The 27,614-nt window shown below is 35.7% G+C and overlaps 1 protein-coding gene across 9 annotated transcripts in view; it reads right to left on the bottom strand.

The window, feature by feature from the left end:
- Positions 1–21,274, bottom strand: part of dnmt3aa (DNA (cytosine-5-)-methyltransferase 3 alpha a) — a 39,511-nt gene extending 18,237 nt beyond the window's left edge. For 2 of the 9 annotated variants that reach the window (XM_059512126.1, XM_059512130.1), the window contains exons 1-5: positions 21,075–21,274; positions 15,605–15,712; positions 6,745–6,973; positions 6,321–6,364; positions 3,561–3,728 (exon numbers count right to left, since the gene is read on the bottom strand). In XM_059512126.1, coding sequence (XP_059368109.1) covers positions 3,561–3,728; positions 6,321–6,364; positions 6,745–6,973; positions 15,605–15,712; positions 21,075–21,185 — 660 coding nt within the window. In that variant the 5' untranslated portion in view covers positions 21,186–21,274. Of the gene's footprint in view, positions 1–3,560; positions 3,729–6,320; positions 6,365–6,744; positions 6,974–13,879; positions 13,945–15,604; positions 15,737–21,074 lie in introns of those variants that run through there. The other 7 variants (XM_059512127.1, XM_059512131.1, XM_059512133.1 and 4 more) reach the window with 6 other exon arrangements.
- Positions 21,275–27,614: the final 6,340 nt, after the last annotated feature.

The following is a 27,614-nucleotide window of genomic DNA, read 5'->3' as shown; positions in this document are numbered from 1 at the left end:
AGTGACACACACACACACACACACTGAGGAAACTCCTTAAGGAAATATAAAAGAAAACACTATTACTAATAATTACATTATTCTTTATAGTGTCTTCATAAACTAAACCGCTTCACACACCATGCGCTATTCTCTCAAACACACACACATGTTTGTAATCAGGTCTTCGTGAAGCGCCGTAGCAGCGCTACGCCAGAGTTTGATGAGATCCAGAGGCTGCAGTGGGCGGAGTCTCTGTGACCCAAGAGAAACAGCCCTCGCTGGGTGAGCCGAGGACACAGCAGCCCCTGAAAACCCCACGGCCCCGGATAAACACACGCTTTAGTACTTCATCACACAAAACACTCATTCAGATCACCTTTGTTATCTATTACTAGAGCTGTTTTTAGCATGACCAAAACATGGTCATAACACAGCTAGTACTACACTCTTAAAAACAAAGGCTCTTAATTGTGGTTGATGGTTCCATGAAGAACCTTTAACATCCATGGAATTTTTCCAGTCCAGGTCATTTATAGTGGAAAAAAGTTTCTTCAGAATTTTAAAACGATAATTTTTTTAACAGTTCATTGAATGGTTCTTTAGGGAACCAAAAATGGTTATGACTTCACTGCGAAAACCCCCTTTGGAACCTTTATTTTCTAATAGGTAGCTGAAAGCATAATCAAATTAGTGGAAATATTTCATAAATGAACGCACGAGGTGTTTATTTATGATACAGCGCAAATCTATGGAGTGAAATCTACATGTGCTTGAACACATTAGATAGCAGAATTATTTTTTGTATAAATGGTCATATTATACTATGAGACTCGTGTCACGGACCACCCAGAGTCCGTTCATGGGCCATTTGATGCATATTGAACACAAAATGGCAAGCTCAAATCTGATTAGCAGGGCTTTATGCAATTTTCAGGAGTCTGGGTGCACCGCTTTCCATCAGTCTGACAGGGGAAAAAGTCATGTTTATAAAGTTAAGATTCACTGAGAGCTTTTGAGGAAGAACTAGTTGCTAGAGTTGCAAAAGTCTGTCAGGTTTTTACTCCGAGGAACTTAGTAGCACATAAATTAGATACTAAAATAAAACGGCACAGACACTGATAAATGTAATTGCATAAACGTATGCAAACCCATAAAACATTCCTGTCAAAAGGCCACACACAAGCTATATAAAACTATGACTTACATGTTTGAGACTTATCTGAATATGAAGTAAATGCTAAACAAAGTTAAACCACTAAATAGAACTACAATAATACATCAGTAACACTTCAGCGCTGGGTTTGAGTTTGCCCTGTTTAACACACACACCTCTACAGGAAACAGGGCCTCACAGTGTGGCCAAGCACTCTACTACTACTACACACACACACACACACACACACACATGTGGCTGTGAGACAAGTAGACGTATTTTTGTGAACCCAACCCAACTGACTTTCCACTGATGTTCACTTTCCACTTACTTCAATGGACTAAACACACACACACACACACACACACACACACACCAGCACAGTATGCATTCAACTCAAGAGTTTCGAAAACATACCAATCAACATTGTACTAAATTGTTTTCCATTCCTTATAAACACACTCATTTGTATTGTTCAGCAGCTCATACTGAAGGATGTGAGTTTTCCATACGTCCTTAACTCAACTCGTATCAAACTTCAGCAGCAGACACTGAACTCTTTTCTTCTTTGTCTCTAAAGGTATGTTCAGGATTTAACACAGGGAAAATTATTCTGACTTGTTGCTTTAAATAAATATATTTAAAATAAAATATAAAATTGTGGTTAATGTGGTTAACAGTAATGCACGAAGAGTGGAAGTACATAGTGCAATGCAAAAAAAATAAAATACAGTTTTTCAATTCCACAAACACAACATAAGCACTTAGATTACTTAAAATTGCAGTGTAAAGGAAGTAGAGACATATTTTTTCTTCTGTATTGTGACATTCATAAGTAAATGGATTATAAAAATAGAAAAAAATATATGCGTTGATTGTTGGAGGTAGATCTGAAATGTAAGTTGTATGAAAAAGAAGTGGGGTTCAGGTGAACTAAAGAATACAGCATATGTCATTAAAGAGAGAATTAGAAAATCAAGTTATGATACTTAAACATTAAGGTCAAAAATCTATATTAAACATGCACGGAAGAATCGTTCACAATAAGATCTGTGACACGCATTCAGAAAATAGAGTACATTTCCATATCCTGCCGACTCTAACATTACATTAATCATAAGGCTACCATGATAAAATCGCTTACCAACCCTAACGGTTTCTAGTTACCTCATAAATCTGGGAAATCTGATAACGCTTGCACGATATTCATGCAATAAAACACGAAAATAATCTTCAGACAGATAAACATAACTCAAACTAGTGTTGATTTTGTCAGCTATTTTCTGTTTGTAAAATGTCCCTGTTAGTTTTTATCATATTTAGTCATATTAAGTAAACCTTATATATTTAGTTGTGGTCTACTAATCCCCGGTTCCACAGACAAGGCTTAAACCTATTCCCAGACTAAAATGTAACTCTGTGCTGTTTCAACTGAATGAAACTTGCACTGACTGATCTTAAAATATATCAGTGCCTTTTTTCTCAAGATGCACACCAGTAATGTTCCTTTTTTTTTTTTTTATATAAGCACGTTTATAAAAATTGCTTAAATGCCTTAACTGAACAATGATTTAATACTAGCTTAGTCTAAGCCCCGTCTGTGAAACTAGGCCTAAATGTCTCAACATTTTAGTCTAGTTTTAGTCAAAGAAAACCTGAAGTATTTTAGTCTAGTTTTATTAAATGAAAAAATGTTTGACAGTCTCTGTCCTTCACAGATGGACGCTCCTGTGATATAGGTAAAAATGTGTAAATACTATAATAACAGACAAAACAGTAGTGATCACATAATAAAAACAATTACTCGTGCTTGTGTTGCGACATACTGTCGAATTCAATATAGTTGCCACAGCATTGTCTTTTAGTTCCAGTCTTTCTGAAAATCCTACATCCAACTGTACCTTGTTTGTAAACAAATCGGCGGTAAAATTAAGTGAACCAAGGACAGAGATTTTACAGACATGGTCTGGAAATTAATAAAAAATAAAATTCATTGTTTGATTTGAGATGTGTTTGCCGCTCTTGTTATTTACACAATGTGCTCAAATCAGTGGGCGGGGCTAAAGATGCAGCGATGTAGAAGCAAGCGTTGATCATCTTCTGTGGAGGCGGTGTTTATCCACACTATTACATAAAAAAGTGGCACATTCCACTAGCTGTCCTTTTGGCAAACTGGCTTCAAAAAAAGGTTTTTAGACTAACAAGAAAGTTTTGAGCTTTTGAAACTTACAGAATTAATACAACAACTACCTTTAATATATCAAAAGATCAAGAGAATTTTGATTTCTCAGTTCATGACCCATTTAAAAGAAAAACAAATGCTAATAGCATAGTAGTAATGAAAAACAACAACTGATAACCAACTCACATCAATGATTCAAACATTATATAAGATTTTGATAGATTGTAAATAAAGGTACTGTACTTCTGGTGTCTCTCTGACCTTCTCCTTCCTCCAGCGGGCGAGCAACTCCTCTTTCTCTCTGCGGCTAATATGATAGGGGTCTCCGGCTTGGAAGGTTTCTCTTTGTACGGGACGTCTCCTCAAACTGATGTCCCAGCCCTGCCGGCCCCTCAGACGACCCCCGTCGCTCTACAAGACAAACACGACTCTTTTAGTTGCTTAGGAATACACACATGTTAAATAACAGACTCAAACAGCTCATGCTTTCATGATCTTTACATGTTTTTCAAGGAGATCTGTAGGAATCTTTAGGACTTTCGCAAGGACTTGTTTTGCAGTGTAAACCAATTTGTAGGCGGCTTTATTTACTCTGTGTATGTTTGTGAATTACAGTGCATATGTAGCCCTAATAAAACACCCGTAACGTGTTCAACAGCCTGTAAACACATTTCTTTGGCATGTTACGACTCACAGTACCACTTGGGCCAAGTTTCGGCTTTACACATTCATGTCTCTCTCATAAACAAAGCCTGAAATGTTCCATTGGCATGTTCTCATGTTCTTGTGAGCATGTCGTCTATTTCCCGTGATCTACACCAAGCAGGAGCAGATTAATCAATCACAGATGGTCAACTCTGTGTGATGCATTAACAAGGCTTTTCTGAACCACCCGACTGGGTCCAGATAACCAATTAGTTTACATTTAAACCAGTTCTCCAAGCAAAATAAAACCGAAATCGCGATATGACTTAATGTGGTTATCACGTTGCAAAGCTGTGATTTAATTAAATAAATAGATGCACTGAATGTTTCAGATTGAAGCATAGCACTGTGTTTGCTAATGATGCAGTGTTTTCAGTTTCTTGTTTCGCACTAAACTCTCGTTGTGAGTTTGGGTCGATGCATTTGGGAACTCAACATGCGCCAACTATCTTTCCACACTTGTAATAAGAAGCACTTATAATCTATCTGTTGTCAATGAAACATAAGCTTTTTTGGTATATACAACCCGAATTCCGGAAAAGTTGGGACGTTTTTTTAAATTTTAATAAAATGAAAACTAAAGGAATTTCAAATCACATGAGCCAATATTTTATTCACAATAGAACATAGATAACGTAGCAAATGTTTAAACTGAGAAATTTTACACTTTTATCCACTTAATTAGCTCATTTAAAATTTAATGCCTGCTACAGGTCTCAAAAAAGTTGGCACGGGGGCAACAAATGGCTAAAAAAGCAAGCAGTTTTGAAAAGATTCAGCTGGGAGAACATCTAGTGATTAATTAAGTTAATTGATATCAGGTCTGTAACATGATTAGCTATAAAAGCTTTGTCTTAGAGAAGCAGAGTCTCTCAGAAGTAAAGATGGGCAGAGGCTCTCCAATCTGTGAAAGACTGCGTAAAAAAATTGTGGAAAACTTTAAAAACAATGTTCCTCAACGTCAAATTGCAAAGGCTTTGCAAATCTCATCATCTACAGTGCATAACATCATCAAAAGATTCAGAGAAACTGGAGAAATCTCTGTGCGTAAGGGACAAGGCCGGAGACCTTTATTGGATGCCCGTGGTCTTCGGGCTCTCAGACGACACTGCATCACTCATCGGCATGATTGTGTCAATGACATTACTAAATGGGCCCAGGAATATTTTCAGAAACCACTGTCGGTAAACACAATCCGCCGTGCCATCAGCAGATGCCAACTAAAGCTCTATCATCCAAAAAGGAAGCCATATGTGAACATGGTCCAGAAGCGCCGTCGTGTCCTGTGGGCCAAGGCTCATTTAAAATCGACTATTTCAAAGTGGAATAGTGTTTTATGGTCAGACGAGTCCAAATTTGACATTCTTGTTGGAAATCACGGACGCCGTGTCCTCCGGGCTAAAGAGGAGGGAGACCTTCCAGCATGTTATCAGCGTTCAGTTCAAAAGCCAGCATCTCTGATGGTATGGGGGTGCATAAGTGCATACGGTATGGGCAGCTTGCATGTTTTGGAAGGCTCTGTGAATGCTGAAAGGTATATAAAGGTTTTAGAGCAACATATGCTTCCCTCCAAACAACGTCTATTTCAGGGAAGGCCTTGTTTATTTCAGCAGGACAATGCAAAACCACATACTGCAGCTATAACAACAGCATGGCTTCGTCGTAGAAGAGTCCGGGTGCTAACCTGGCCTGCCTGCAGTCCAGATCTTTCACCTATAGAGAACATTTGGCGCATCATTAAACGAAAAATACGTCAAAGACGACCACGAACTCTTCAGCAGCTGGAAATCTATATAAGGCAAGAATGGGACCAAATTCCAACAGCAAAACTCCAGCAACTCATAGCCTCAATGCCCAGACGTCTTCAAACTGTTTTGAAAAGAAAAGGAGATGCTACACCATGGTAAACATGCCCCGTCCCAACTATTTTGAGACCTGTAGCAGAAATCAAAATTGAAATGAGCTCATTTTGTGCATAAAATGTTAAACTTTCTCAGTTTAAACATTTGCTATGTTATCTATGTTCTATTGTGAATAAAATATTGGCTCATGTGATTTTGAAAGTCTTTTAGTTTTCATTTTATTCAAATTTAAAAAACGTCCCAACTTTTCCGGAATTCGGGTTGTATATATATATATATATATATATATATATATATATATATATATATATATATATATATATATATATATATAAAAAATATGATAATAGTTTGAAAACAAATAAATTAATATTCTTTTATTTTTTTATTCTTTTATTCTTTTATTCGACAATATTTTAATAGTTTGAGTCCCCACCTCTCCTCTGCTGGTGTCGCTGCTGGTATCGTCCTCTTCAATGTCTGAAAGACAAACACAGAGGTCATTTAGAAGAAAACAAGGCTAAAAGGAAAAACGGACACAGATGGAGAATACTTGGCCAAGGCACTGATGCAAGCCTGCATCAATGTGGAAGTACTTAAGAGGGCGATATAGCTAATGTCAAATGTTTGTTCCATTAAATCAAATATTTATTATTTAGCTAGCTAGTTATAAACATGTTGACAGTTGAAAAGTGTGTCATTGTTTTTACTAAATTGTTCCTGAAAGACGATTCTAAATGAAGAATTAGTGTACACCGTAATAGCACCTCGTGCCATTGCTTTCATCGCATTCTAAATAGTATTTTCTGACACATTTCACATTTGAAGTCGAACAGACTGACTATAGACAGGTGACTCACGTCGCTCCGGGTGCTGGAGTTTCCGTCTCCCTCGTTTCTTCCGTGGAGTGGAAGGGGCAGAGTCTCCGTCTGCTCCAGAAGGCGTGTCTGTGCCGTTTTGGTGGGTGGAGTCAGGGGAGGAGTCGCTCTGTTCAAGGTTTTTCTTTGAAACCCGATTCTCTGCTTCACCGTTACACCCCGCCTGCTTCATACAGGCCACACCCTCAATCACACTCCCACAACTATCCACCTATCAGAACACACATAGAGCGAATGACTCAGCAAATGCCAGATGAGATACATATGTCATAGAGGGAATGAAAGTAATTAAAGAGTTACACCGAAAAATGAAAATTAGCCCATAAATTACTCACCCCCGAGGCATCCTAGTTGTATATGACTTTCTTCTTTCATTTGAATCCAGTCAGAGTTATATTCAAAACTGTCTTTGATCTTTCAAGCTATTTAATGGCACTCAGCATGTGTTGTAGTGCATCAGTCCAAAAGAAGTGAAATAAAAAGCACCCATCCATAAAAAAGTCTTTCACACAGCTCCAGGTGGTGAACAAAGGCCTCCTGTTGATGCTTTTTGTAAGAAAAATATCCATATTCAAAATGTAATAATCACTTGAATCGTGTTTGCGCCAGCAGAAGCAAAGGAAAACCAGTCTCCTCTTGGCTTATATCAAAATCCTCTGACATTCTTCTCAACAAATCCTTGATTTGTACTTTTAATTAGTGACCGTTGTTTTGCTTTGATCTCTCTGCTGTGCTTCCACGCTTGTCACTTCTGATCGGCACATGCACAAAGCTGACCTCCATACGTCATCAATAATCATTAAATTGATTATTATGTTTTAAATATGGTTATTTTTCTTACAAAAACACATCGATTCACTACAGGAGAACCTTGTTCACCTCCCGGAGCTGTGTGGGAAACTTTTTATTATGGATGGGTGCTTTTTATTTAACTTCTTTTGGACTGATGCACTCCAACACCCGCTGTCTGCCATTAAACAGTTTGAATGATCAAAGTAAATTTTCAATATAACTCCGACTGGTTTCATCTGAAAGAAGAAAGTCATTTACACCTAAGATGCCTTGTGGGTGAGTCATTCTTAGGCTAATTTTCATTTCCGTGTGAACTAACCCTTTAACGTGGGTGCAGATGTCGCAGGGACTTTCCCTAATTAATGCAGACTAGCAGATGGATATCACTGAGCTAAACTTTTACATTACAATTGTAAGTTACAGCAGTAACACACTTATATCCTCATTTCTTTTAATAAGCATTAAAACTAATAGTTATAATAATTATTTTTTTTTTTAAATTATCAGTATAATAAATATTACTTTAGTAATATTTTAAGAATTAGCAATAATTAAAGCTTATGATAAAAAAATATTACATATGTAATAATTAGTAATAGCAATAATAAAAATTATTATTATTAAAAAATATAATAATATGATAATAATAATTAGAGGTGCTCCGATCGCTGATCACAGAGAGCAGTATTTGCCGAACCAATCACCAATTTAAAGCCTTCTTCATGTAGAATAATTTATAGTGATGATCCAGTCAAGATTTTTTTAAATTTATTCAAGGCCTGAATTTAATTTTTCAAAATAAATCCCTTCTTAGGTGACTCTTGTGAAAGGTTTTTTTTTTTCATTTGAGTGGTGGAGGGGGGCATTTTTTCAACATTTTTCAAAAATATATATTTATCTCACCTAAATGTTTGATCATGCACAGCATTTTTGCTTTTTTATAATGGTGCAATTGTTGCACAATAGCTTACACACAGAACAAGCTTGATTGCCTGAGCTGTATGTGAGGTTTACACATACTGTGTTTGCAGTGTGTATGCAGTCTATGTGCAGTATGCAAGCAGTGCAGAAGCAACAGGTGCTTACTGTGCTTTCACACAGGAGTCTGCAGTTAATCCATGGATGTTTACTACAAACACAACATTCATACATTATTTTGATTTTGAATCCAAACATTGTTACTTAAAATGGTTTTTCAACATTGTGATTCTTTTTTTACACAGCACAGTAATAGTCTTTCATAGACGTGTTTAAATGCAATAAATCTAAAAAAAAAATGTAATGCTTTTTACTTTTGCATTTACTTCTAGATTTATATATTAAGTTGATTAAGGAAGTGGCAAAATATTTAAACTACCTTTCTTACATTATCACAAACAATCAGCTCGACTGCCTTTTCTTTTGCATTTAAATCTTTATCACAAGCAATCCTACAGTTCATAAAGAACTTTAATTAAGAACTTTAAAATGATTGTATTTAAATGATTTAAACACTGGCAAGAATTAAAAAGAAAAAATGCAATATATAAGCTATAGTAACGATGCAACCCTGCCTCGATTGAGCAAGTGTCAACTGTGCAGCCTGTATCTCGCTTATAGTGCAGATGCGATGTGATTTGAAGCCATTTGTGCATTTTTAGAGAAAGAGAAAGCTCACGCAGTGATCCAATCACGCTGTTTGTGAAATGATGTCTCACAGAAAAGTTTTTAAATTACTTTCAAATAAGTTAATTAATGAAGAAATATGAATTGTACCTCACTTTCAGCATTATAATTATTTCACCTGCGCTGGACAGAGACTGAGATGGTGCCGCTGCATGTTTTATTATTTATTTTACTATTATTACATTTAATTTGATTGAGGTAAAATTACAGTGTGACCACTGACTGACATTAGAGAACCATGAACATGTGAATGTGTCATTCAATTATTAAAATAGTTTTGTAAATATAATATTAATAAAGTACACTGTAAAATCCAATAGTTTACCTTACTTAGATTTAATTAGTTATCTTTACTTATTCGTTATACTTACTAGGTTTTATGAAGTTTTAGCTACTTTCAAGGCAAACAAAACAATTTACTTACTGTTTTGAGTGACACTTACTTAAAATATTCAAGTAGCCACAAAGGAACCAATGACATTAATAAACCAGTGAGAGGCAGCAGTGCACTAATATGTTGCTAATTGCCGTTTTTTTTTAGCTCACCATTATAGTGATTAGCATTCCCTTTGGTTGGGCACTTGAAACTTCATTTATGTTACTATAATTTTCTCTCTATTAATGGAGAAATGCATCATGAAATCAGAGTTATTTGATTTCAAAGAAAAGTAATAAATAGGTTGCTTTTATAAAATGACCTATTTTTTTAATTAAAGCATTTTTATGTATGTGTTTAATAATGACCTTTTTGAGATTTTATTTTTCATAAATACCTTGATATGCTTTTTATATAATCCTTAAATAGTGAGTGGTAATATGCTGAAGTCACACCCAGACTTAAACATTCATCACGTGAATCACAACAACGGTAACAATTAAATTTAATTTATTTTCATTAATTGTAACAATAGTCATTTTATTTGCTCTTTTTGTTGTGCTACTGCTGACACAAGACAGCAAATAAAATTGGCAAATAAAAACAACTTTAAAACAAAGCAACTGCATAATTTATACTGCGCAATGCATTCTGGGAGTCAGTGAGTAGCTATACTAAGTCATGAGTAAACCTAAATGAAAGGATCAAGTACCCCCTACAGTTCTTTTTTAGTTACTAGAACTCTTGTGTAAGTTAACTATACTAACTAAGCATTTGTCAGTACAACATACTATTCCTATTTCACTTTACTTAGTTTTTTCAAGGCAATCAGTTTGCATGCTTTTTTTAAGTAAGCCCAACTTATTAGATTTTACAGTGTAGTAAATATTTTATGTCTAAGGGGTTAAGGCTGATAATAAAGTTTAGAAACCCATTTATAAATGAACATTTCCCCTTTTTTCTTTATATATTTACATCTGTAGCTTCTACACAATTCTAGCCTTGAAACCTGATATTTCAAGCATCGTTGGCTTTCGTATCATAAACTGCATGCCATATTCTCCATTCGTTGCTTCAGATAAAAATACCTGCTAAATGTTAAATGCAAATATGCATAGATTCATATTGCAAAAGACATACTATGGTGCAATGACACATTAGTGCTAATGGAGTCACGGATCAGCTAAAGATCAATTCTTTCTGCATTACATTTTAAAAGATGCATTGCAAATGCTACATAAACATTTACCTCTTTAGAAACAAATAATCAACATCTAACAGTATTCACAACCCATATTACTGCAATAATGTGACATATTTCTGAGCGAAACTGATTATTCAATGAGACAAAACATGATTTTATCTATCAGGGATTGATTATTTCTTTAAAAATGACGTGTATTAAGACAGTAAACAGGGTTGTGGTAGATTTCACATTGACTTCATCAATCAATGAAGAAATTAAGCAGGAAATAGCTAAAATGTTTGGGGGAAAATGTCCTACAGCGTTACGCTGTCTGCAAACTTTATGATGAACAATTAAAGTCTCTTAGGTTCAGTTTGACGAGTGCCGGTGTGACTTTTACTGCTGTCTGTGAGTTAGTAGATGCTAAACACACTTGCATGCGCACATGAATCAGCGCAGTAGCACACATATTAGTGCTTTCTAATGGTGTCTTAAATCAACAGGTGAGAAACTCTATAAACCTCAAAGGACCTGCAGGTGCTTCAACCCAAGCGCACACACTTTCTACACTCATTTTCTTTGAATAAAGAAATAAAGGGTTGAGTAAATGAATGCATATGCTTCTAGCCACAAAGGCTCGATCTCATGCATGCAAAATGGGTCAAAACTCAAATTGAGCGGCTGGAAAGCCTCATCAAAGAGTTCATTGCGCTTGCGTACTTGTGTGGAGTATGTTTCTGGCCTAAAGCGAAATACATTACACAACAGAAACTCCATGGACATTGCAAGATCAAGGAGATGAAATGGATCAAATCGTTCAGAGGAGCAACTGTACATCAAAGTGCGAAACAAGCCCTGAGGCGAAGGAGAGTGTTTAACATTCATTTACTGAATAAACTTGTGCAATTCCCACAAGCCTTATGTGCGTTCAGATCACGATATGGCCGTGATGGTTTCATTAGACATCTGTAGTAAATTTTGTAGACTTTTGCAATTTTGTTATAACGTACAACCAGTCTGTTGATATGATAAATGCATGTGTGAAAAGTATTGTGGGGTTTAAGCTGGTTTTTACGGCTTTTTAAGTCCAAGTATAAAAATTTTTAAGGAATAGATGGAAGGAGCCCCCAAAAAAACTATAAAAATATAGTTTTTTGATTCATTTAATACCATGACTTAGTCAAGTCAAGTCACCTTTATTTATATAGCGCTTTAAACTAAATACATTGCGTCAAAGCAACTGAACAACATTCATTAGGAAAACAGTGTGTCAATAATGCAAAATGATAGTTAAAGGCAGTTCATCATTGGATTCAGTTATGTCATCTCTGTTCAGTTTAAATAGTGTCTGTGCATTTATTTGCAATCAAGTCAATGATATCGCTGTAGATGAAGTGACCCCAACTAAGCAAGCCAGAGGCGACAGCGGCAAGGAACCGAAACTCCATCGGTGACAGAATGGAGGAAAAAACCTTGGGAGAAACCAGGTTCAATTGGGGGGCCAGTTTTTCTCTGATCAGACGAAACCAGTAGTTCAATTCCAGGCTGCAGCAAAGTCAGATTGTGCAGAAGAATCATCTGTTTCCTGTGGTCTTGTCCTGGTGGTCCTCTGAGACAAGGTCTTTACAGGGGATCTGTATCTGGGGCTCTAGTGAATATAAGACTTGATTTAAGACCCTTTTAAGGCCTTAATTTGTTGAAAGGTGAATTAAGACCCTTTTAGGACCCACAGTGCAATATTAATGTGTGAAAACCACTAACACGTAAACATCACCTCTGAACATTTCTCACACTTGAGAGTATCACGTTTTAACATAAACAAAAGAATGGGAATAATTTAATAACCAAAACATGGGAAGAAATGAAAACAACTTTGTTTGTCTAAAATCCAGCTCGGCTTACTTTGGTCAATCATCAACCAGCTTCATCAGGTGCATTCTGGGATGCTTTTTTGACCCTTCTTTTACCATCTACTGTCTATGTCTATTGTAAAATCATATATAATCATATCATATATAATCATATATATAAAATATTACATTTAGTAAAAACAACATATATATATATATATATATATATATATATATATATATATATATATATATATACATACACACATACATTTCATATACATTGGCACAGATAATTCTATAGGAATTTAAACATTTATATGAAATTCTATTATAATTATTAAATACAATTATTATTATTATTATTAATACAGAAATTAAATATTAGAATTATTAAATACAATTATTACTTTGTAAAAACTATTTTTATTTATATATATATATATATATATATATATATTCAGTGTATTTTACTAACTTTTTGATAATTATTTTCAATTCTGGTTGTTTGATAACCATGATGCTTCTGACCAAAATTTCACTACTTTAAAATCTCAATTTCCGAGCAAATGCATACATAAATAAAAATATAAATATCAATATCAGCTGACTTCAATCTGGTAAATAAGGGACATTTTTCACAATTCAGTCAATTTGTCAAAAATAAAAGCCTCACATTCTCCATTTTTGAGCAAACATCCTGCTTTGCTCAAAACTACATCACATAACGGGAAGTAAAAAAAGGTCTGTGAACAGCGTTTAACATTGACTTGAAGTGCAAGTCTTTAGAGCAAATGACTTTTAAAGAGACAGTTCACAAAAATCTTTTCATTTCAAACATGACTTGACTTATTCTGATACTTAGAAAAACCTACAAAACTTTAAACCTTTTTTGTTGTTGTTGTTCAGTACAATAAATATTGAGTTGGATCCCATCAAATTTTATTGTATGGACAAAAAAGTTCTCTTGAGATACTGAGATTTAGAACGACACGAGGGTCAGTAAATGAAGACACAGTTTTAATTTCTGGATGAACTGTCCCTTTAAGATCAAGTGAAACATAAACTCAGTCAAGTGTGTCTACACGTTTGACTGGCCGTGTATGGCAGCGCTTCCTTCCTATCAAAACTTCAGCATCTGTTTGGTACATTAATGCTCGGGTCTCACAGATCAAACCCTGATAGATGCGATTATGATCACTTTGATGTTCATCTAAAACAATAAGCAAGACATTGATGAGAACTTACCATCATCAGAGACCCACAGACTTCAGCACCTCGTCTTCCTCTCTACCTTCTTCTGTATCTGTCTCTCTCTCTCTTACTCATCAGACTTCCTCCTGGTCATGTGACCACATCTGCTGCAGGCCACAGTTTCCTGCTCTTGCCACCACGCTGGAGTAAACCAACCCTTACCTGTCACTAAATGCTGCGTGGGGGGCGCAAGTGTCGCAGGCTCAGTCACAGGTAGAGTCCCTGACATTACTGAACCGTAGTCAGCTCAAAACTGTTGTAGTTCATCAATAATCATGAAAATACTTAAAAGGATAGTTTATGCAACAATTCTGACACCAATCAAGTTTTTCCAACCTGTATGAGTTTCTATCTTCTGTTGAACACAAAAGAAGATATTTTGAAGAATGTTGGTACACAGACAGTTGCTGGTAGCCAATGACTTCAATTGTGCTTTTTTTATACTATGGAAGTCAATGGCTACCAGCAACTGTCTGGTTACTCACATTATTCAAAATTATCTTCTTTTACATTCACTGAAAAAAGAAACTCATAAAGTTTTGGATCAGCTTGAAGCTGAGTAAATGATTTTCCTCGGTCCGTTTAAGACAGGAACACGTCAGCAAAAAAATGGAAATTATTCACCATCATTTCACTCCGAACCTTTATGACTTTCTTTTTTTCCAGTACAGACAAAAAGGCATTTAGAAGAAGTATTTTATATGAAAGTAAAACAAGACAGGTACTACTGAGATCCATACTACAATTTCCATACAATGGAAACTCATGGTGACTATTAAGTTTTAAGTGTAAAAAAATAAATACAAGTAAATAAAAAAAGCAGCATGAGAATACTAGTAAAATGACTTTTGAACTAGATATTCACTATAAATTCAGATTATACACTACTGTTCAAAGGTTAACGATAAGACTTTTTAACGTTTTTGCTCACCAAGGCAACAAAATACAGTAAAAATTGTAATATTGTGGAATATTTTTACCATTTAAAATGTCTGTTTTCTTTTTGAATAATATTTTAAAATGTAATTTATTTCTGTGATGCGCAGCTGTATTTATCATCATCATTACTCCAGTCTTCAGTGTCACATGATCTTCAGAAATCATTCTAATGTGCTGATCAAGAAACATTTCTGATTATAATAATGTTGAAAACAGTTGTGCACTTTTGTGTAAACAGTGATGGATTTTTTCTGGATTCTTTTATAAATGGAAACTTTATTTTACTTGAAATAGAAATCTTTTGTAATGTTATAAATGGCATTTGTACATGTTACGTTACCGTCACTTATGATTAATATAATGTGTATTCATTTCTTAAATAAAAAAAATATTTTCAAACTTTAGAATGCTAGCTTCGAACAGACGTCTCCATTGAAAAAAATAACATCATGCAGGTTTGGAATGACATGAGGGTGAGTAAAGGACAGGAGTTTAATTGTTGGCGAACTGTCTCTGTTTAAATCAGCACATGAAGAGCACAGACACATGGAGCTGAAGCTGGTATCTCATGCAGTATTTGATCAGCTGCTCTTTTTCTATCATGGCTCACAGACATTCAGATCAGCTCACAAGCATGCCAAAGAACTACTGCCATACAGAAGACAAGGCAATGAACATGCTAGGCAAATATAGTGTGTTTTATTATGTTTTCTAAAGCTGTGTTCATGTGTGTGAGCCGTAGCTGTGCACACAGTATGTGTGTATGATGCATGTACTCACTCCTGGTGCTTTACGTTTTCGTGCGGGTCGTCCGACTCTTCGTGTTGGTGTGTCCGTCACTCTCTCTTCATGTGTGACCTCACACACTTTTTGTTTAGCCTCTGGACTCTAAAACAAACAAACACATCAGAACTACAACAAACACACACACACACACACACACACACACACACATAAAACACAATTTTCTTTTTCATTTCAAGTTGTAACCTGAGATAATAGTGACACAGAAGATATCATTAAAATATTCTCTCTAAAAAAAAATTTGTGAGGCGATGACTGCTTCAGCAAACAAACACCTACCAATGACAAAATTCAGCAGAATTAATTCATTTTTTATTATTTTAATATAATTTAAGTTGACATTTAATGTAAAACAATATTATACATATCCTATATAATAAATAAAATAATATTATAAAAATAAATGAATACTATTAGAAACAAAATAATTTTCAAATGTTACCATTGTAATTTTAAGAACTTTTATCAAAGAGTGTAAAATAATAAAATAAAAAAGGAATTGTACTTTGAAGAACTTATTATAAAATAAAATAAAATCATTTCAATTTGAAAGACTTTATTAAAATAATAATAATAATAATAATAATAATAATAATAATAATAATAATAATAATAATAATAATAATAATAATAATACAAATGGAAAAAATGATCTAAAAGGAATAACTAAAAGGAATTTTAATTTGAAGGACTCTGATCTATGAGTGTATAATAAAATAAAATAATAATAATAAATAAATTAATGAATTTGAAGAATTTATTAGCATAAAATAAAACTAAATAAAACAGATTTTTAATTTGAAGGACTTTAATCTATGAAAAGAAAAGAAAGAAAAAAGAAAAAAGAAATGAAACTGAAGGATCTATGAGCACTTAATAAGCTAAAATAAAGGAACTTTAATATGAAGGACTTTGATCTATGTGTGTATAATAAAATAAAACTAAACAAAATAAAATAAAATAATACAATAAAATAGATTTAAGGACTTTAAGGAGCATATTTTCCAGAGACAAATTCACAAACACATACACACACACACACACACACGTGTGCGCGTGCAGATCTGTCTGGACTCTCTCAGTGGGGATCCAGTCTGATGAGAGCAGTTACTAAGGTGAAAATGCTGCTTAGCAACTGTCTCCAGCAGGTCATGATGCTGCTCTACCGAACAAAACCATGAGGTCATTTCCCTGGCAACAATCCCGGCAACCATGTGCCGACTAATGTTATTTATCCGCTAGTGTTATCACACACAACCATGAGCCACAACACATTGTGCAGATCTAATTCATGAAGCCTCCTGTCTCTCTCATAAATCGTTCTGTCCTAACCTTTGAAACAACATCAAGTTTAATCAGTCCCCACAGGTCAGGGGTCACCAGGGGAGTATTTCTGCAAACGAGCGTGTGTGTGAAACTGCCAGAATGGATGTTAATAGTCATTAAACATTAACCTCAAGTCCATTAGAGATATGAAAACCACCAATGAACTTGATATGAACTGTGTTGCATCAAATTAGTCGACTCAGAATGATATTTCATTGGGTCAGTGGAGTGTAAATGAGCAATCAAAGACTTCAGCCTCAATTAAGAGAGACGTGATGAACCGTAACCACAGTCTAAAGACTAATGTCAGCTAAATACCAAATATATCTGAGGAAACGGTGTGAAACCTGAAGGCATTTGTGTTTTAAAGACTAAAATTGCAGTATTTATAATAGCAGAAATTATTTCTATTCAAATAAATGCTGTTCTTTTGTCCTTTCTAGCCAGCAAAGAATACCAAGAACAATTTACAATAACTTAATAACTGTTTTTAATATTGATAATAATCAGAAATGTTTCTTGGGCAGTAAATCAGCATATTAGAATGATTTCTGAAGGGTCATGTGACACTGAAGACTGTAGGAATGATGCTGAAAATACAGCTTTGACCACAGGAATAAATAGCATTTTACAACAGACAACAGACAGTTATTTTAAATTGTTATAATATTTCACAATATTATAGTTTTTACTGTAGTTGCAATCAAATAAATGCAGTCTTGGTGAGCAGAAACAACGTTATTCAAAAAACATTTTTTTTAAATCGTACCGATCCTAAACTTTTGAAACGTAATGTATAATCGCAATTCACAGTGTACTTTTTATTTTACTGTATTTTTGATTATATTTATATTTCTAATTATATTATATATAACTAGTTATTCATTTTTAACAGACAATTATTTTGATTTATTAATCATTTGTAATTATTTAAAAAAATACTTAAAAAAGGTTGATCAAGAGTCATTTCAAAACAAACAGAATATATATATATATATATATATATATATATATATATATATATATATATATACATACACACACACACACAGTATATACACAAACATCACACAGAAATCGCATAATTAAATATCGTATGATTTACTGCAGCCTTTCAGCGCCTTATAAAAAATAATACAGAGCTAAACATGGTAGTAATTGTACTAATATAATAATTAGTTGTAATTGTCATAGGTTGGCTGTTTTTTAAGAGTAAAGTACAACACACAACTCAGTTTGTCAGTGTTTAACAGTAAAGCTGAATATTACATCAGAACATCAGAGCGCGGAGACATTTTGTGTCTGCTTTTGTCATCTCCGGATTATTTCGGTCATCAGTGGGTTATTTTGGGCCACTGCTGTTGCCAAGCAACCAGAATGGGCCGGGAACAGGAGGAAGTTCCCTGGTGTAACGAATCTGTTGGGTCCAGCACCTCTCTCTCTCTCTCTTCCACACACTCCGCTCTCCATCTTCAGGTAGAGTCACACACATAAATATAAAAGCTGATATGATTGAATAAAATACACCTGCACCCTGTCCTATAGGCACCAAATTAAATCAATGAAAAATATATATACATTTAAAATAATTTAAATATATAATAAAATATATGACTATATAATATATTATAATATTAAAAAAATTATATTTGCTTTATTTAAAAAAATCGAAGTATTATAATTAAAATAATTCCCAATCTTTTTCAAATCCTCTGTTGAAATCCTATTATTAGCATTCACAATAACACCAAAAGCATGTATGCAGACACAAATATGGCTAATTATGAATTCATATTGAGTTTTACATGAGTAAAACTTTTTTTCAGTTAGAATAAAGCATATCCAGGACAAGAGTTGAATGTGTGTGCTCCTGTATGGAGGCATGAGCATTTAAAAGGGTCGATTTTCTCTGCCAAAGCAAACACTGATATGATCACTGCCATAAATACTATATCAGCCGATAAATAACTTAAGCCGGGTTCACAGAGGGCATCTGAATGAACAGAGCAATACAATACAACGCAAACAACACACACATCCCAGATCTCAAACACACCTTTTGCCCTCCGCAAGATCGATTACTAAAGCTCTAGTAACTGATTCACCTGCTCAACAGACCAAAGTTGGTGCAAAACCCAATGAAAACACTACAGTTAACCAGCTCACACCCCCAACATGTACTGTCTTTTAATACACATTAACACAGATTTTTAGACTGGAAATTGCTAACATCATTACTAGATTACTAGGTTTAGGTGTAAACTGGCTCTCTTCCCTGCAAAATACACCGTAAAACTAATTCACTGACAATATTACATGAAAATCTACCACATGCCTCACCTCACATGACTTCGAGCTGCATAAGTTTGTTAGACAAGGCTTTCTTAACACTGTAAGGCCAACGTACATACACTAAACTACCAAGGCTGTGTGCTGCTCCAACAGCTGAAAACAGATTTATAATAACTGAACGGCCGTAAAACTGGAAAATGAAGAGTTACGGAGAGTTACTAGAGCGTTCCTACACACCCACAGTCGTAACCTCAATGACACTGCTGCGGTTCTCTAGAGATTCCTGAGGTCAGTAGGATGGTAAAATCTCTCTCTCTGACGGGTTCCAGGTTAATACTCATCCGTGATTTTAATGAGTTTCCCTAATCATCCATGTGGTTATTTCGCCTACTGATTCCAAAGATGGGCCATTTCAGTTAAAGAGAACATTTGACTAGCACTGAGGTGAGATTGTATTAGTTTAAATGGGTTAGTTCTGTCATCACAGGGCCCTATACAGGTATAACACAAAAAATGCTACAATAACATCAAATTAATGCCATAATTTTAGATTATTGCAACTCGGATGACATACATTACTAGCCTTACAGCTTAAGGTACAGCAGCTATAATACATGTGTAACATATCTTTCTTAATATAGGCTAGCTTTTTTCGCTTTTAGGCTAAAAACATTTTGCGCAACATGCATACAAAGACATAATGGACATACATACTGTGCATAGCCCAATTATTTAAGTGTGATCTGAAAAAGAACAATAAAAATGCTCATTTAAGATAATTTCGGCCCCCTTGTAGCAATTGTGATTGCGTAGCGAGCGTTTGTGTTCACGTAGGCTACTTGCGCAAAGCGTTCATATGACATTTTGGTAAAAATTACTCAACTTATTTACACGTACAAGTAAATTTGTATCTAATGAGATGGGAAAGCCTTTAATATATTGTCTATTATAAGGGCATTTCATTTTTCTTATTGTTTAACAAATTCCAAGCATTGTTTTGTGTTTATTAACACCGCATTTATTCTACAATCAAGCGTTGTGCAAAAAAGGCTCCATAATCGACTTAATATTTATAATAATTGATTGTTTTGCCACTTACATGATCGATATACTCAAATCACAACATTCTGGACAATTAAGAAGGCGTTCATCCCTTATGAAAATTAACCATGGTTTTATTTTAGTAAAAGTGTAGTAAACCTTTTTTTTTTTTTTTTGGCGTTTTGATTACCATTTGTATAACCATATTGTTTTACTACAAAGACCATGGTTAAATTATGGTTAATGTGGCAAAATCATTGTTAGTTTCTGGCAACCATGGTTTAACTATAATAACCATGTTTTTTGTTGTTTAATTTGCAGCAAAACCATGGTTAATTTTCGCAAGGAATGTAGGCTACTCTATTTATAGGCTGTAAACCAAAAAGTAACGTTTTACACGGAAATAAAAGTATTTTGTTATGTGTTGTGAACAGAGTATTTGTTTTCTCAACAGTTTGTTTCTTTTAAACAGTTTTCAGACGTCTTTTAGTTTATAGCCGACTGCGAAGCCGTATCTACGCTGCCAATCAAGTGACGCGTCAAAAGTAGAACATTGCGTCATCATATTTAACGAAATCGGATTAACGAGCTTGCATACAGTGCAAGCGCGCGCTACGCTGAATACAGCCTTCTAACTGGAGCGTTCTAGTTTAGTCTCTTAGACCTCGTAGACGCTGTAAATAGGTGTGTTTTACTCGCAGCCTGGTATGTCCTTCTCACTTTGCCCGTCCATTCGGTTCCCCAGCACACACACACACACACACACACACAAACCAGTGGCTCTTACCGTTTTGTTCTCCGCTGCGTCACAGTCCAGATCAAGAGGCATGATGAAACAAAAACACACTACAGGCCTGATCGATGCATTTGTAATCAAAACAAATGAAATAAAAGACATTAAAATGCTGAGGGACTTGTGTGGCGATGAAACTGATCCACCTTCTGACCATCAAATCCTCCTTCTCCCCTAAGAAACCAAACACAACAACGACCGTATTAATTTATTTCTGGAGTAAAATTGACATTTATATATTGACAGTGCATAGTTGTAGGAAATGATGATTTATTCTGGCAAAAATCTATGAAAGGCGACACATCTTGTAAGAGCACAACAGGAAACACAAGTAGGCTATCTATAATGTTTCCCTCATTATCCCCTGGTATATATAAATGAGGAAAGATTGTCTTATCACATCAAAAAAGACTTGATTTGCGTCCACAGGAGACAAACAGCAGCCAGTTTGTGGTTTAATGTGGAGAGTCTGTAACATGGCGGGCGTTGAATCCCTGCCAGCTTGTCTTTGCGCTTTATAACGCGGCCGCGTCGCGTCGCGTCAACACGCGTTTAGTTCCATGACGCGCTGGAAAAACGAGCGCACTTCTCATGTATTTATAACATCTCATTCATTTTCACATAATATCTCATTTAAAAAGCTCGGACATATCATTAAAACACCAGTACATGAGGAGCTTTTACTGATTAAGAGCGAAAAGATTTTGCTGTCATCTTATTCACATAAAATTAGATTTGATTAAAAAAAAAAACTGGGATGAAACTAGCACGCAAAGTTGTTTAAAACAAAAATGTAAAAGATGACGTGATTCGCTCGTCATCAGTAAAAACTTGCTCTTTTTTTCTGCCAAGACTGAGTCTATAGACATCTTCAAGAAATTTTTAAACAGGCCTATTTTGAGAATACCTAATGTTTGATAAATCATTAGTTGACATTAATGAAAAATAGAGATATCACGAAATTTAAGACTTACTTTTTGTAAACGTTACGTTTTGATAAACTACAATATGATGCTCGCCAGATTTGATTAATTAATTACATCTATTAAATGTAACTTAAGTAGGCATTTTTTTAACACACAATGAGCCATTAGGAAAAGGAAATTCGGCCTGGCCTCTATTTCAGATCCATCTAAACACACAATAGGGCGTTTCTGATGTTAAACAATGAGCAAGTAGAATAAATGAAAGGGAAAACCCAGAATAAGGTTTTTACAACACATTCAGGTTAATCACAGAATCATCTTCTTATCAAAAAATAAAATAAAAATAAATAAAAAATAAATTTTCACTGTATTTCACTCTTTGGAGATTACAAAGTTCTTGGTGTTATTAAATGTTCTTCATAATGATTTTAAAGCACCAGATGCTTTCTGTTTTTTTCGTGCTCCTTTGCTGTAATATGACTATTATTTCAGAGCATTTAGAAAGAGTACAAGGTGGTCACAAATTTGCACGGGTGGTCAAAAGCGTGACCTGCTGGGGGTCACAGTCCACACATGACACCTGACATAGGTGTCCTCACAGTGGACAGACCTTCATGAATAAACACAAACTCAAAAACGCATATTAAATAACAGTTAATAATAGACCATGAGCCTAATACACTAATATAGGTCAAGAGCTTTCATGCTTTATAAATATATTTTATAAATATTTGTAACCTCATTAACATCAGAAACCAATGAATATAACATATTTTGCTATAAATCACATTTGCACAAATAATCCTGAAAGAGGCCTCGCATGAATTAACATCTCAAAATCAACCAGAAGAGCTTACAGTTATTTTTAACCTTCGCTTCTCACGGAACAGGAATAGTTACACTCTAAGTTAAGATAAAGTCAAAGTTATTGATAGATATTGCATTAAATCCTGATGATGAAGTGTAATGCCGGTTCACAGATTTCAAGCTCGCTTCATTCACACATTCATTTCGCGAACTGAATTAATATGTCATATGAACTCAGGCGAGCGGAGAGAATAGAGAACTCTTTTAACGCAGCAGCTGCTCGATTTTGCGTCGCACATCTGCGCAGATCTGAAATCATCATCTTCATCATCATCGTCATCCTCCTCCTCCTCATATGCTAGAGAGAAGCTCGGTGTGTGTGTATATCTGTGTGAATTACCACTTTCGCCATGCAGCCTCGGGCCTGAACCCTCCGGTGGTCGCGCGCTGCCCGTCTTCCCTCCGCGTCTCTCCCCGTCCTGACCCTCCCCGGCACCGGCACCGGCCTGCTCCGCTCCGCCGTCTGGGGCTTCAGACGCCGCAGAGGCCCGTCAGCGGGAAGGAGCTCGCGGGGTCCTAGAGTCCGTTAGATCTGGATGGATCAGCAGTGACGTCACAGTAATCGCTCACGCTGGAGAGATCGATGAAACACGTGATTTTTCAGTCATCATAATTTTTCTTCGCGTCTGGTTAAACATTTCTATGTTATGTCCTTGTTTTACTTACAGGTCGGTTGCTATACCTTGATTTTACAGTGTAATTTGACACACCGCTGAAGGTCAGTCAGGGTCTCAAGGAATATCGGCAAGGAAAATGTGTACTATATTTTTGTTCTTGAAAATGTTCTTGAAATAAGTCAAAAACATTAAAATAAGTATTTGATAAAAATACATTAAAAACGGTATTACTGTTAAATATTATTACAATGTAAAACAGCTTATTTCTATTTGGATATAGGCTATATATGTATGTATAGGTATTTATTTTTCTATATATTTCTGTATACACACAGATAAACGGATAAAGATGTGGACATTTTTTTATTTGACTGTATTAAATAATTAAATATTATTGTTAAATATTATTACAATGTAAAACAATGTGTTTCTATTTTAATAGGTAAAATATACATATTTTTCATATTCATATATATATAACTGCCTCCTCAATTTTAAAACACCACTAATAAATAGTGCTCTCTACTCTATAGGCCTATATAGCTATATACATATATATATATATATATATATATATATATATATATATATATATATATATATATATATATATATATATATATATACAGGTCCTTCTCAAAAAATTAGCATATTGTGATAAAGTTCATTATTTTCCATAATGTAATGATAAAAATTATACTTTCATATATTTTAAATTCATTGCACACCAACTGAAATATTTCAGGTCTTTTATTGTTTTAATACTGATGATTTTGGCATACACTTCATGAAAACCCAAAATTCCTATCTCAAAAAATTAGCATATCATGAAAAGGTTCTCTAAACAAGCTATTAACCTAATCATCTGAATCAACTAATTAACTCTAAACACCTGCAAAAGATTCCTGAGGCTTTTAAAAACTCCCAGCCTGGTTCATTACTCAAAACCGCAATCATGGGTAAGACTGCTGACCAGAAGGCCATCATTGACACCGTCAAGCAAGAGGGTAAGACACAGAAAGAAATTTCTGATCGAACAGGCTGTTCCCAGAGTGCTGTATCAAGGCACCTCAGTGGGAAGTCTGTGGGAAGGAAAAGGTATGGCAAAAAACGCTGCACAACGAGAAGAGGTGACCGGACCCTGAGGAAGATTGTGGAGAAGGACCGATTCCAGACCTTGGGGGACCTGCGGAAGCAGTGGACTGAGTCTGGAGTAGAAACATCCAGAGCCACCGTGCACAGACGTGTGCAGGAAATGGGCTACAGGTGCCGCATTCCCCAGGTCAAGCCACTTTTGAACCAGAAACAGCGGCAGAAGCGCCTGACCTGGGCTATACAGAGAAGCAGCACTGGACTTTTGGACAAATTTTGCATGTCATTCGGAAATCAAGGTTCCAGAGTCTGGAGGAAGACTGGGGAGAAGGAAATGCCAAAATACCTGAAGTCCAGTGTCAAGTACCCACAGTCAGTGATGGTCTGGGGTGCCATGTCAGCTGCTGGTGTTGGTCCACTGTGTTTTATCAAGGGCAGGGTCAATGCAGCTAGCTATCAGGAGATTTTGGACCACTTCATGCTTCCATCTGCTGAAAAGCTTTATGGAGATGAAGATTTCATTTTTCAGCACGACCTGGCACCTGCTCACAGTGCCAAAACCACTGGTAAATGGTTTACTGACCATGGTATTACTGTGCTCAATTGGAGAATCTGTGGGATATTGTGAAGAGAAAGTTGAGAGACAGGAACACTTTATTTTACAGTGTTCTTGTTACACGTTACTGTGGTAATAACAATAAATTATGCATAATTACATACAAGTGTAAACCAAACCCTCATCCTAACCCTAACCCTAACCATATAGTCAGTGCATGTAGTTCTTTAATATTACACTGTACTTAAATGTATAAATACTGTAACAAGGGCACCATAAAATGAAGTCTAAGCAAAAATGCCAATCATTTAGTACCATGTAATACATTTGTATAACCATGGTACCATTTTTTTGAGGGGTTGACCTCTCCAACGGGCCAAATGCAGAATAATATAACTGTAAGAGAGAGAGAGACAGACAGACAGGGCAAGAGAGACAGGCGAGGAATGGTGTCCTTGAGAGAATCTCAGCAGCGTCTTATTCTGTCACACACAGATTTCCCCCAGAGTACACGTCTGTTCATGCTGCTCTCATTAAAATTCATTCCACGTCATGCCTGCTCACGCTGGCAGGGTGCCGAGACCCTCCGACTGCCCATCTCTCTCTCTCTCTCTCTCTCTCTCACACAAACACACAAACACACACACACACACACACACACACACACACACACACACACACACACACACACACAGGTGCTCATAGTGAGGAGTTTACAGCTCTCAGATCTCACTTATACTGTGACAACAGAACAAACATGCAACTCCTACAAAGAGTAAAGAGAAGTATATACAACCCGAATTCCGGAAAAGTTGGGACGTTAAATTTTAATAAAATGAAAACTAAAGGAATTTCAAATCACATGAGCCAATATTTTATTCACAATAGAACATAGATAACGTAGCAAATGTTTAAACTGAGAAATTTTACACTTTTATCCACTTAATTAGCTCATTTAAAATTTAATGCCTGCTACAGGTCTCAAAAAAGTTGGCACGGGGGCAACAAATGGCTAAAAAAGCAAGCAGTTTTGAAAAGATTCAGCTGGGAGAACATCTAGTGATTAATTAAGTTAATTGATATCAGGTCTGTAACATGATTAGCTATAAAAGCTTTGTCTTAGAGAAGCAGAGTCTCTCAGAAGTAAAGATGGGCAGAGGCTCTCCAATCTATGAAAGACTGCGTAAAAAATTTGTGGAAAACTTTAAAAACAATGTTCCTCAACGTCAAATTGCAAAGGCTTTGCAAAACTCATCATCTACAGTGCATAACATCATCAAAAGATTCAGAGAAACTGGAGAAATCTCTGTGCGTAAGGGACAAGGCCAGAGACCTTTATTGGATGCCCGTGGTCTTCGGGCTCTCAGACGACACTGCATCACTCATCGGCATGATTGTGTCAATGACATTACTAAATGGGCCCAGGAATACTTTCAGAAACCACTGTCGGTAAACACAATCCGCCGTGCCATCAGCAGATGCCAACTAAAGCTCTATCATGCAAAAAGGAAGCCATATGTGAACATGGTCCAGAAGCGCCGTCGTGTCCTGTGGGCCGAGGCTCATTTAAAATGGACTATTTCAAAGTGGAATAGTGTTTTATGGTCAGACGAGTCCAAATTTGACATTCTTGTTGGAAATCACGGACGCCGTGTCCTCCAGGCTAAAGAGGAGGGAGACCTTCCAGCATGTTATCAGCGTTCAGTTCAAAAGCCAGCATCTCTGATGGTATGGGGGTGCATAAGTGCATACGGTATGGGCAGCTTGCATGTTTTGGAAGGCTCTGTGAATGCTGAAAGGTATATAAAGGTTTTAGAGCAACATATGCTTCCCTCCAAACAACGTCTATTTCAGGGAAGGCCTTGTTTATTTCAGCAGGACAATGCAAAACCACATACTGCAGCTATAACAACAGCATGGCTTCGTCGTAGAAGAGTCCGGGTGCTAACCTGGCCTGCCTGCAGTCCAGATCTTTCACCTATAGAGAACATTTGGCGCATCATTAAACGAAAAATACGTCAAAGATGACCACGAACTCTTCAGCAGCTGGAAATCTATATAAGGCAAGAATGGGACCAAATTCCAACAGCAAAACTCCAGCAACTCATAGCCTCAATGCCCAGACGTCTTCAAACTGTTTTGAAAAGAAAAGGAGATGCTACACCATGGTAAACATGCCCCGTCCCAACTATTTTGAGACCTGTAGCAGAAATCAAAATTGAAATGAGCTCATTTTGTGCATAAAATTTTAAACTTTCTCAGTTTAAACATTTACTATGTTATCTATGTTCTATTGTGAATAAAATATTGGCTTATGTGATTTGAAAGTCTTTTAGTTTTCATTTTATTAAAATTTAAAAAACGTCCCAACTTTTCCGGAATTGGGGTTGTATACAAACTTATACAAAGAGAAGATACTGAGAAGTACATGCTTTTTGTGCATAGAAGTAGTATGCAAATATGGCCACAACCACTG

This window comes from Carassius carassius, chromosome 27, assembly GCF_963082965.1.
Source record: "Carassius carassius chromosome 27, fCarCar2.1, whole genome shotgun sequence".
NCBI lineage: Eukaryota > Metazoa > Chordata > Actinopteri > Cypriniformes > Cyprinidae > Carassius > Carassius carassius.
The sequence above is the reverse complement of the archived record's forward strand: the minus strand, read 5'-3'. Positions and strand labels throughout refer to the sequence as shown.